The sequence below is a fragment of the Prenolepis imparis genome, unplaced genomic scaffold (assembly GCF_030444845.1).
Source record: "Prenolepis imparis isolate NDT839.2.m4 unplaced genomic scaffold, iyPreImpa1.0 SCAF_14, whole genome shotgun sequence".
Classification (NCBI taxonomy): Eukaryota; Metazoa; Arthropoda; class Insecta; order Hymenoptera; family Formicidae; genus Prenolepis; species Prenolepis imparis.
The window spans coordinates 11171062-11184218 of record NW_028141172.1 but is presented as its reverse complement, the minus strand read 5'-3'; the positions used below and the strand labels follow the sequence as shown (position 1 = coordinate 11184218).

The 13157-nt window shown below is 42.7% G+C and overlaps 1 protein-coding gene across 1 annotated transcript; it reads left to right on the top strand.

Annotated features, from left to right (window-relative positions):
* Nucleotides 1–490: 490 nt before the first annotated feature.
* LOC145945167 (uncharacterized) lies at nucleotides 491–1090 on the top strand. The gene has a single exon (XM_083053992.1). It carries the CDS (start codon nucleotides 491–493, stop codon nucleotides 1088–1090), a length of 600 nt encoding a protein of 199 aa, XP_082910118.1.
* Nucleotides 1091–13157: the final 12067 nt, after the last annotated feature.

Genomic DNA, 13157 nt, shown 5'->3' with positions numbered 1-13157 from the left:
ACAACATCTTCACGACACGCACACTGACCTACCGTTTTGTCCGACACGTGACAAACCGCCCGGCAAGCGGGAAGATAAGCTTCTCGCAACGCTATATGATAAGAAGCGTTATGTCATACACTACCGCAACCTGCAGCAATGTATGCGACACGGCCTTCGCGTTACAAAAATACATCGCGTATTATAATTCACTCAATCTCCATGGCTCCGAAATTATATCGAACTTAATACAAAATTTCGAACACACGCGAAAAACGATTTTGAAAAAAATTTATACAAATTAATGAATAATGCAGTATTTGGCAAAACGATGGAAAATGTGCGTAATCATATAGATGTAAAATTACTGACAAAGTGAGACGGACGATACGGAGCAGAGGCGATGATTGCTAAACCAAATTTTCACTGTAGAAGCATCTTTTCGGAAAATTTAATTGCCGTAGAATTACGTAAACTCGAAGTAAAATTTAACAAACCAATCTATGTCGGTATGTGTATACTCGACATATCGAAAGTGTGTCTGTACGAATTTCACTACGAGTACATGTCACCGCTCTATCGTGAAAGATGCCAGGTAATGTACACTGACACAGATAATCTAATATACCATATTAAATGCGAAGATGTATATGAGAATATGAACCGCGACGTGAGCAAATTTGATACGAGCGATTACGCTGTGGGCAATGCGTACGGTATACCGCTCGTGAATAAAAAGGTACCCGGTCTAATGAAAGATGAAAACAATGGCGCGATTATGACTGAATTTGTAGGGCTTAGAGCAAAAATGTATGCCTTGCGAGTGGATGGCAAGAAAGATACCAAAAAAGTAAAAGGTGTCAAGAGTAACGTCGTCGCGAGAACGATAACGTTTGACGATTATACGCGGTGTTTGAATGATGATATTGAAATGACACGTAGTCAGTCTTGTATAAGATCGAAATTGCACGAAGTATACACCATTCACGAGACAAAAATTGCTATAAGTCCGTACGACGACAAGCGGTATATCATACCTGAAACCACTGATACATTACCGTTTACAGGGGACATTATAAAATACCATTGTAAATTATATTTTGTAATGTAATGTAATGTATTGTAATATAATGTAATATTGTGTGTGTGTGTGTGTGTGATATAATTTTATGTAACATATGTGTATGTATTTCATATATTGGAACGGAAAGGATGTATTAATAAAGATTTTGTATTTCACATATTTCATGTATATTGTAATATTTCAAATACTTTTATACGTTGTACACATTATATAATTTTAAATTTTTGAGTAATTAATAAATACAGTTTGTATGAATTAAATTGTATTATCCTTATGTATCCAAGAGTTGTGTGAATTGTCAAATCCCAGCCATTTTACGTAAACCTCGTCACCCCTCCTGCGCAGTACTTTCTCCACAAGATATACGTCCGGATAATTCGCGCTATGCAACTCGTGCTCGTAAAACGCTCCAGCGACAGATGTTTTGCGATAGTCCTCGAGTAGATAGGTTACGGGATTAGTACGCTGCACTTTAACAACTTTAAACACTTCGGTTATCCAATTTGGTGTGTAACCCTTCTCAAAAAGTTTCTTGTACTTGCTAACGCGTACCGGGTCACCTACTTTGAACTTTGCCGGAGCGGCAATCTTTATGTTATTATACGAGGGTTTGAAAAGTCCGTGCAAAAATGAAAACTACTTAATTTTTCGGGATAAACTTTTTTATTTTTCAACGTAGTCTCCTTTTAGGCTTACACACTTCGTCCAACGCTGCTCCAGTTTGTTGATCCCTTCCAAATAATAAGATTGGTCCAACTCTGCAAAATAGGCATTCGTTTCTACAATCACCTCCTCGTTTGAATAAAATCTCTTTCCCCCCAGCCATTTCTTCATATTGGGGAACAAGTAGTAGTCCGAGGGAGCCAAATCTGGAGAATAGAGGGGATGCGGAACGAGTTGGAACCTTATTTCCATCAATTTTGCGGCTACAACTACAGATGAGTGAGCTAGTGCGTTGTCGTGATGGAAAAGGACTTTTTTGTGGGCCAATCGTGGACGTTTTTCTTGCAGCTCGGTTTTCAAACGGTCCAATAACGATGAATAATATGCACCTGTAATAGTTTTGCCCTTTTCCAAATAGAGGATTATTCCTTGCGAATCCCAAAAGACAGTCGCCATAACTTTCCCGGCCGAAAGAACGGTCTTCGCCTTCTTTGGTGCAGACTCCCCGCTGGCAACCCATTGTTTGGACTGTTCCTTGGTCTCAGGCGTGTAGTGGTGTATCCATGTTTCGTCCACAGTGACGAAACGACGCTTAAAGTCCTGTGGATTCCGCTGAAACAGCTGCAAACCGTCCTTGGAACACCTCACACGATTTCGTTTGTTGTCAACTGTGAGCAATCGCGGCACCCATCTTGCGGATAGCTTTTTCATGCCCAAATGTTGATGCAAAATATTATGTACCTGTTCACTCGAGATGCCCACAGCACTAGCAATCTCGCGCACCTTCACTCTTCTATCATCCATCATCATATCATGGATTTCATCAATGATTTCTGGAGTAATGACCTCAATAGGGCGTCCAGAACGTTCAGCGTCACTTGTGCTCATATGGCCACTCCGAAAATTTTGAAACCACTTATAAACTGTTCTAATCGAAGGTGCAGATTCACCATAATGTTTATCAAGCTTCTCCTTAGTCTTCTGAGGCGATTTGCCTTTCATAAAGTAATGTTTTATCAACACACGAAATTCTCTTTCATCCATTTTTTGGAAATCACTCGACTTTCTCGATTCAAACGAACGCCAAACACAGAGAAATAGACCGATCTGGCTGAAACTTGGTGTGTGTTCTTCCAAGAGATGCTACTAACTAAAAATAACCCCGATACGCACCAGTGGTGCCATCTCTCTGACTTTGCACGGACTTTTCAAACCACCCTCGTATACCGTTTTTAAAAGTTTATCAGCGATCGCGGGGGTGACGTCGACGGGTCGCATGCCGATCGTTCGATGCTTGCGCGCGTTGTAATCCGATACGAGTTCCGCCAACGTGTCGATCCACTTGTAAGTTCCGTTCAGCGTAAACATCTTCCACATGTCGTTCTTTAGCGTGCGATTGAATCGCTCGATGACCGATGCCTTCAATACCGAATATGTAGAATAGTGATTGATGTTATGTTTCCGTTTAAGCCGTTACACGTCGGCGTTATAAAATTCTTTCCCCATATTGGTTTGCATGTTTCTGGGGCATCTCTTGCTATCTCGAATTATCTCGGCGATAGCGTCAGCCGTCTCGCTTCCACCTTTACTCTTGAGTGAAATGGCCCACGCATGCTTGCTCAACACATCGATGACGGTGAGTATGTAGTGGTAACCTCTGTTGAAACGAGAGTACGGACGCATCTCAACGATGTCAGCTTGCCACAGGTCATCGTATCCCCGCACTATGACGTGTCTTCGGGGAAAATTTTTCCTTGCCGGCGCGTGCAGTTCGTTCACCAACTGCCGTTTCTCCAAACTATGTTGTTTCATCGCTTCGTCGGTTTTTCTCGATCGCCGTTTGTAGCTCGTTCTATGATTCATTTTCGTTTGTCGTTCTTCAATAGCCGTTCTTGAGCCGTTCCTGATCCGTTCGTAGCCGTTCTTGACCCGTTCCTGAGCCGTTCGTAGCTGTTCGTAGCCGTTCCTGACCCGTTCGCAGCCGTTCCTGACCCGTTCTTGAACCGTTCTTGAGCCGTTCGTAGTCGTTCTTGAGCCGTTCTTGCGTTGTTTACTTCCGTTCTTGACCTACTCGAAAATCGTTCTTGATTCGTTCGCTGCCTTGTTCACAGTCGTTTCTAACCCGTTCGTAGCCTTTCCTGACACGTTCGCAGCCGTTACTGACCCGTTCGCAGCCCTGCTTGAGTTGTTTGTAGCCTTGCATGTAGCCGTTAATGACTTGTTCATAGCCTCGTTCGCAGCCCTGCTTGAGTTGTTGGTAGCCTCGTTCGCAGCTGTTGCTAGGCCGCTCACTACCACTACCACTCATTGTAGTTAGATAGTAGTTCGATCATCCTTCGTAGCTGTTCGATAATTGTTCATAGCCGTTCGATAACCCTTCGTAGATGTTCGATAACCGTTCGATAGCCGCTCCTAACACGTTCACTGCTGCTCATTCAGGTTGATAGCCGTTTCTGAGTTAGCGTTAGCCGCGCGTTGAAGTTCGTTTATCACAATCTGTATTGCCCGCACATCCTTCTCGAACGAAGTCAGCTTCTCATTTGATTCTTTCTGTTGATTCATCAATCTTTTAACGCAGGATTCCACATACAGTTTGTTGACGGCATCGGTGTCACCCTCAGGTTGCGCTACACGACGAATTTTCCGCGACCTTGCGTCATAGTCCACAACGACGCGACACAGAGCGTTTTCGTGCACATAACTTTTCACCAATCTATCCCAAGAACCGCTTGTGCCGGTTGCATCATTTCTTGGTTCGAATAATCCAAATTTGTTGGTAGGCATTTTTTTTCCCCGATACGAGTGACGCTGATCGACTGATTAGATTTGTCGAGACACCATTCAATTTATAATAATGCCTGCTTCGCGAAGTTCCTCGATGATCGACAGGATCTCATTGTCGTGAGCGTTGTGACCAACTCAGCGCGAAGCGTCCAGCAACCGTACCCGATCCACTAGCTCGTTGGGGTCCATCCCAGTGTATGTAATCGATCTTATTGTCGGTTAGCGCCATCGCGTGAGGCATGAATACTCCCTTTCCAGATTTTTTCTTTTCAATCGATATCAATGGTGCGATTATATGTTTGTACTTGTATCCCCTGTTGCTTCGTAATTGGCCTTGTGTGTCATAATTGCGTTTATGCGCGTTCGTCGCCAATAATATGCTCTTGTATTTATGCATATCATCCTCCATGTAAATGTTATCATCGGGAATTCTCTTGAAGATCAACTCGTATAATCCTGGTGTACCAATGTACCTCACTTTGTCTATAATTATAGAGTCATATTTGTCAATGTCGAATCGTTTGTTACCGAAACGCATTTCATCCTTGTCGAAATAGACACCGTACACGTGATCGATTTTCCTTTCTTTGTCGCCACCGAGGAGAGTGCTTATGTACTCTTATCCCAGTGGTCCCAAGTGCTTTCGCAACATTTCTTGACCTTCCAGCGTTTGTAATGTGTTTCGAACAAACGATGTTTCGAGCGTGCTGCCCGAGGTTTCGAAAACATTTTCGTTTGCGAGTGTTTCGGGTATCATAGGTTGTACGATTCTCGTTGCTGCGAACGGTGTAGAGGTTATCATCGGTTCATCCAGTAAAGCATCCGATGTACGCTGTGTCGATGAGCGATTCGGGTTTGACCCGAACAGCGTTTCCTCTTTTTCGGTGTCGCATCATCCTCCTCTTCTTCTTCCTCCTCCTCCTCCTCCTCCTTGTACCGCTTGATGGGTAAGATTTTAATCTTTGCGATACTTTCCGGCTCATTTTTCACCGCGATCGAGTTGTCGACAATCTTTTGTAGCGGCTCAATAATAGGTCTAAAATGGGTCTTGACCGCGATATCGTCATCGATCTTACCGGTCTTCAAAGCGCGATGTTTCTTGCGGATTGATCCACTCGTTTTCGCAATCTCCTTCGCTATCTTTTCACGCTCGCGAATATTATCGCTCTCAGCCATGTTGACAGAGTGTCGAACGCTCGTGTTTCACCTCTCTCGACAGAACATCGGCAACGACTAATTGTTTTGCGGTATCGCAAACACGTTAAATCCGCTTCTGTATCGGCCGTTCGTAAGCGAGCTATCCTTATCTATCACTAGAAATCCATACTTTTGCTGCCAACAAGTATGACATAATTCCCTGAAATCCTCGTATGACATGTCGGTATTCACGTGATCGTTGTACACATGTTTCAAGTTGGTACCATCCTGTTTAAACAAGATTAGCAGGTTTGCGTTGTCGCGTATAAGATGTTTCGGTATTCTTGCGTATGTTTGACAGAAATAGAAGCAGTCGACGTTCGAGTGGCGTCCCATTGAAAAGTATTCTCTTATCGTATCTTGCTTGTCACACGCCACGTCATCAAAGATGAAAATCGAGTTTGGACATGCCTCGCTGGGTGGAATGACGTCACTGTTATTGGAGAATGTAAAGTAGCCGATTTCTTCGATCGACATCAACAAATTCTCTAGATACCGATATTTCGGCTGTTGCAGCGACTTTGAGTACACGTACACGTTTTCAAAGCGGACGCCGTGCGGGCTTTCTATCAAACTAATCAACACGTTAGTTTTACCGCAATTCGAGGGGCCGCAAACGATCGCGCGTATGGTAGTCGGCAGTATCGTACCGTGTTTACGCATCTCCGCGTTGTCCCCCATTGATCGTAATCTGGCGTCGTAATTCGTCACGCGTATCGCGAAAGGTTGTCGCACGAAATTCATTTTCACTCTCCTGACTGGATCGAACGTCTGCCTATTTATAGCTGCGCGGAACCGCGAATTGCTCAGTAACGAAAAAATGTTTGTCTTGCTATCAAGTCCTTACGATATTTGTAATTTGAGCGCTGAACAGCTACAATTTGTGTCGAAAACAGTTTTATTGTGAATGTTGTGCGGCAATTACGTCCACTGCGTGTGGGACAAGCTTCCGTAACATATAAAGGCAGATTTGGTGGTTCAAACCTATCGCCACTGTTTCGAACATTACAATCGACCGTGGCAGCGAACGCACATTGACGGTCCAGCGCCGATGATAAAAGTTTGCAGCGAATGTCAACGAAAATAGGTAGAGGCCTATTAAATCTCGCGATAAACGCACTTTCGATCGAATTCCATATCCTCGGCTATCAGTTTTGCGGTCGTGGCACGCGACTACAAAAGCGATTAGCCAGAGGCGATCGGGGTATCAACCCATTGGACGCGGCGTGCCGTGAACACGATATAGCGTACTCTCGAAGCAACGATCTCATCGAGAGACACGCGGCAGATAGGATACTCGCCAAGGAAGCGCAAACTCGCATCGTTGCGAGAGATTCGACTCTCGGTGAGAGAGCCGCCGCCACAGCTGTTTGGGCAGCGATGAAAGCTAAGACGAAGTTCGGTATGGGCCTGAAGACGACAAAGACGAAGACCAAGAAAAAATGGCGAAAAAACGAATACTTCCGGTAGCGAAACGTGGGGGTGTATTGCCGATTCTACCAATGTTGGGCACGCTCGGATCTCTGGTCGGTGGAGCAGCTGGTGTAGCAAAGATGGTGAACGACGGAAAAGCTGCACAACGTCAGTTGCAAGAGATGCTACGTCACAATCGCGCCATGGAAGGTCACGGATTGTATCTCGCTCCATACAAACACGGACAAGGAGTTTCAACGAGAAAAAGGAAAAAAAAAATCGTCAAAGAGAGAGAGTTAAAAATGCCGCAGGGCGTAACTACCAACATACAATTGCTACAACTGGCAAAACGTATGCACATTCCGCATTTTAGAGGTGTTTTCATGCGTGATTCATTACCGATCGGTGGTATATATCGAAACGAGAGCGGCATCGTAAATTTGGATAACGCTAAAGGATCGGGTACTCATTGGGTAGCGTATGCAAAGCCCCCTCTTTGCATACGCTACCCAATGAGTACCCGATCCTTTAGCGTTATCCAAATTTACGATGCCGCTCTCGTTTCGATATATACCACCGATCCCCCCTGATCGCGCTATTTATTTTGACAGTTTCGGCAATCTTCGACCGCCGAATGAATTGGTGCGATATTTAAATGTGACAAAGATACAATACAATTACACATCTGTTCAAACTTACAATCAAAGCATCTGTGGACAATTGTGCTTACAGTTTCTCCAAGCGGTCGATGCACGCGAATTTAAAGACTGACATTGCGCTATTTAACTCAGTATTCGTTTAACAGTTTTGTCAACATGTCTATGACATTCACACTGACCGGGAAGAGTAGTGTTCTCGCGGTAAACTACTTTCCCGCCGTAGATTTGAGCGACGATGTATACGAGCTAGGTGATTTTGAGACTTATCACACGATATCGAACGTGAATTCCTCGAATAATAAATTTTACTTTGGCAAAGATGACTCGGAAATTACGATTCCCGAGGGATCGTACGAGCTGCAAGCGATACATGAGTTTTTGAAACATGCAATTTCACGAAAACGTCCGCAACACGCTGTTCGTGACGATGATAAAAAACACGCTGACACTACGCATATTCGGACGAATGACGACGGTGACATTGAAGATGGAGAATATCCGATAGTGCTCCGCGCTAATTATAATACGATGAGGAGCGAGATCAAATGCGCCTACAGAATGAATTTTAGCAAGCCTAACAACATTTGATCGCTGCTGGGATTCTCGAACCGTATACTACAGCCGCGAAAATGGTACCAGTCGGACATGCCGATTAATATTATCAACGTGAACATTATCCGCGTAGAATGTAATGTGATCGCGGACTCGTACAGCAACGGCAAACTCGTTCATACGATACATGAATTTTCACCGAGGGTACCACCAGGATATAAGATATCGGAAACACCGGCGCATATCATTTACCTGCCGATCATCGTGCGGAGCATTACGGATTTAACGTTACGCGTTGTCGACCAGAACAGACGATTGCTCGATTTGCGAGGAGAAGAGATCACCATTAGATTGCACGTACGACGACGACAGCGATAACGTACGTGTGCGGCGTATGAGATGCTCGTGTTGAACGGATCGAAAGACACGAGAGATAACACAATCTTTACGGAGCCAGCGACAACAACAACAACGTCGACATTCACTAATATCCAATCATCCGGTTGCACTAAGAAAAAGAAACTGAACGCATCAAACGTTGCGTTTTTACAATCTTTGGGATTCGCGGTGCGAAACATCTGAACAATGACCGACATCCTCAACATCGGAGACGAGCCAATCTTCGACGATCGCATCGTCAAGATCGAGACTCACACGTACAATCCGTTCGCTAACACAACATTCGGACACAGTGATGAGATAAGAATACCCATACAACAACAGGATCTGTATATGTTGCCGTATGAGAGTTTCCTATACATCGAGGGAGAACTAAAGATAAATAAACCAGCCGAAGGATCTGCTGTGATACTGGGAAATAATTGTGTCGCATTCATGTTCGATGAGATTCGATACGAACTCAATGGCGTGGAGATTGATCGCAACAGAAACGTGGGAATAACAAGTATGCTCAAAAACTATGTAACGATATCATCCGATAGAAGCGTGATTATGAGAAACGCCGGCTGGACTGATCCGACTACTGCGAATGGAAACTTCAATTTTTGCGTACCGCTCTACATGTTATTGGGATTTTGCGAGGATTACAGACGAGTGGTGATTAACGCTCGTCATGAGTTAATCTTAATATGATCGCGCAACGACAACAATTGTCTGGTTGGAGATTCGACGCTGGAGCCTGTGATCAACATATTCAAAATACAATGGCGAATGCCACATGTGTTATTGAGCGAGATTAACAAACTGTCGATGCTGCGCGCTCTGGAAAGCGGACATTACCTCAGCATGGGTTTTCGCTCGTGGGATCTGTATGAGTATCCGCTATTGCAGCGTACAACCAAGCATTCATGGGCCATTAAGACAGCGACTCAGCTGGAGAAGCCACGATATGTTATCTTCGCTCTGCAGACAGGTCGGAAAAACATCATGTCTGAGGATATGAGTCGATTCGACGATTGCAAGATGACCAACGTGAACCTCTATCTGAACTCAGAATGTTATCCGTACGACGATATGAATCTGGATTTCGATAAAAACAGATAGTCGATTCTATACGATACGTATGCGCGTTTCTGCAAGAACTATTATGGATACGAGTATCTCGAGCCGAGTCTCACCGTCTCAATGTTTCTATGTAACGGTCCGTTCGTAATCATCGATTGTTCTCGACAAAACGAATAGGTCAAGAGCGCAACCGTGGATGTGAGATTGGAATTCGAGTGTAAGGAGAATGTGCATAATAATACGACTGCGTACTGTCTCATCATACACAATCGCATGATCCAGTACAACCCGTTGACCAACGTTTTGCGCAAAATCACCTAAACGCACCAACAATTTAGAGAGAGGGGGAAGCATAGCAGAATATAAATCAAAGTGTTATGAGATGGTTGTCATTCTTCTTTTAACTGATGCATCGAAGAGAGAGATCTCGTCATTTCCGTACCAACGTTTGTGGATCTACAGCGGTTTAGCCTCAATAAACAATTCATTGTAAAGAAAGCGGCAATCCTGAGAAGAGGATTTATTTTATCACATTATTTTTTCGCATGTCCTGTACCATGAGGTGTGCTCATAAAATCGGAGAGATACCAAGCCTCATGGTTGACTCAAAATCATCTTGAATTACAATGGAAAGATGGAAACGTTCCATATAGCATGGCTCAGCGTTTGATTACAACAGCTATCGTTGGTGGACCACATGAAGAAGAAAAAGAATCCTTTCTCGTATATGTAAAAGGACTTGAAAAGCGAGAATGGTTAGCCGATATATTGGATGATGCGGGAAACGGTTTCATTATTGAGACCTTGGATGCTGATTACGACGATATCGAGTCTCTAAATAATCTTGATGTTGAAAACACTATGCGATGTGGAAAACATGTTAAGAATTGCGCATTACAAAATGTATTCAAAATATTTAACTGGTGGTCGCAACGCCAGAAAGAATTGCAAGATTTGGAAAAATAAAATATTTAAACATTAATATGTTTTATTTCTTATTCCCCTCCTCATTCCTTCCCACACGAGTCGTTTAAGAATTCTTTTTATCCGAGCACCATCTCTCCCTTCTCCTAAATTTCAGAGCGCCAATAGTATTCTAGAATCTCCCACCACATTTACCCCACTACTTTGAAAAATAAGTGTCACGTATATTCTTAATTTTATACGATCAATGTTGCGTTAACCGTTCGTGCTGGTGGTTCACTTTTAAAATCTGGAAATATGTACTACCCTGAAAGAAGCAGTGGCTCCGGCAGACGTGTGAATAATTACGTACCGAGTCGTGATGACACTCCATCGTTTGAGAATAAATGTGGAGTAAGTTTTGTTTAACTTCTTTCTAACTTTATATTTTTTACAAATTGTATTATTTTTCAAACTAATTTCATTTTTACAGCATTTCGTTGGAGCCTCGTGCAGTTCGTATACTAGGTAGACGATATGCATTGACAGCTACGGAATTTAAATTCCTCGAAATTGGTATCAAAGTGGATCCACCGAGTTACGTGGAAATCGCCATAGGAGATCATCGAGGAAAGGAACTGATACTATCTCTCGAAGCGTGGAAGGGACTCTACGAGCAACGTCACAATATTCAAAATTTCCTTCGGAACGACTCTAAAGATGTCCACAGTTTTAGCGTTGGACCACTAACAGTGAGATTTCGTACGATTAACGACACCAAGTTAATAAGTCTGGAATCTTCAAATGTACGCATGATGATGATCGCGCTAACGACGCCTTCAACAAGCATCAGCTCATCGATTGCGAGCTGGCAGCTTTAGTTTTTAGTCCATAATATGTAAGAAAAAATATATAAATAAAGAGTTTTTTAAGTCTAAATTATGATGTAATTTCTTTGCATGCATTTCCATTCTCCATCTTTCTCCCACCCGTTACAGTTCCCTAGCTCTTATACGTATGGCTCCCAATAATTGCGTGGTTCTTGCGGGGGATGACGTCATGCGAGGAATGGGACCGCGACGCTAGGGACCATGAGAGAGGTAGCGCAAGAGAAGATAGAGATAGCGCGAGGCGAACGTGAAGGAGAGAGATGTTGCGGCGAGGTACATGAAAGAGAGATAGCGCGAGGTTAGGGACTGCGAGAGAGGTAGCGCTTAGGAGAGAAAGAGAGAGCGCGAGGTGAACGCAAGAGAAAGAAAGGGCGTGAGGCGAACGTGAAGGAGAGAGATGTTGCGGCGAGGTATATGAAAGAGAGATAGCGCGAGGTTAGGGACTGCGAGAGAGGTAGCGCTTAGGAGAGCGTAAGGTGTTCGCAAGAGAGAATTTTTTCTATTAATAATAATTTTTATTCATAAAATGTGTGTGTGTGTGATTAAAAATATAAAAGCATATAAAATTTAAAAATGGATATAATATAAAAAAATATAAAAGAATACAATAAAAATGTAAATATAAATTAATATAAAAGAAAATTAAGAATATTTTTATCGGCTCTCAATATCAAAGATATAAGTATGAAATTGAGTGGATAAAAGAAAATATAAAATAAAAATGAAAATATATGAATAAAAATTAATATAAAATATAAAATTAAAAAAAAAATGCTAGCGGCAACGGCGGCTGTGAGATGACCGGGCGTTGGAGGTGGTTACAGTGACTGCAGCGATGACTGGTGAGGTAGTAGAGTGAAGGCTGCGTCTTATACTGAAAATAGAAACAGTGAATTTTACTTTTGTTTTTTCAAATTTTTAATTTATTATAAATATAAAACGGATACTTACAATTATTACAAAGTGGACACATGTTTCGCGTGAATATCAGATGCAGCGGAGCGTGACAATTGCTGCACCACTCTTCTATAATCACTTCATAAGAAGTGGTACAATGCATGCGTATGGCACAAATGTTTACAAATAGTTCCACATTTCGTACTACACAAGCAGTGCATAATTTAATATAATCTTCAGGTATATAATATGAATATATAGCGCACACCCTCGTTACAACATTTATGTTGCTGATTACAGACACCCCCAATAATTGTTCAATTATATCCAAGTCCCCGCTGTGCTCGCTATTATAATCGGAGTCTGTTGATTCACTCACTATGTAATTTTCTTCTCTATTATAATCGGAGTCTGTTGATTCACTCACTATGTCATTTTCTTCTCTATCACTATCTTCCGCAATATCTATAATATCTACATCAACATCACTATCTTCCGCAATATCTATAATTTCTATGTCATTATCACTATCCTCAGTCATAATAATATCTTCATCCATTTCTTTTACTCTGATCTGTGCTATACGAATGCTAGAGACTTTTTGATGCGGAGACAGACTCTCTCCATAAGTTTCAATCCCCATTCCTCTCAAAATTATCGCAATTCTTCCTT

Bases quoted from the DNA above. Each gene is read 5' to 3' on its own strand.
- LOC145945167 (XM_083053992.1), top strand. From the start codon at position 491: ATGTGTATACTCGACATATCGAAAGTGTGTCTGTACGAATTTCACTAC.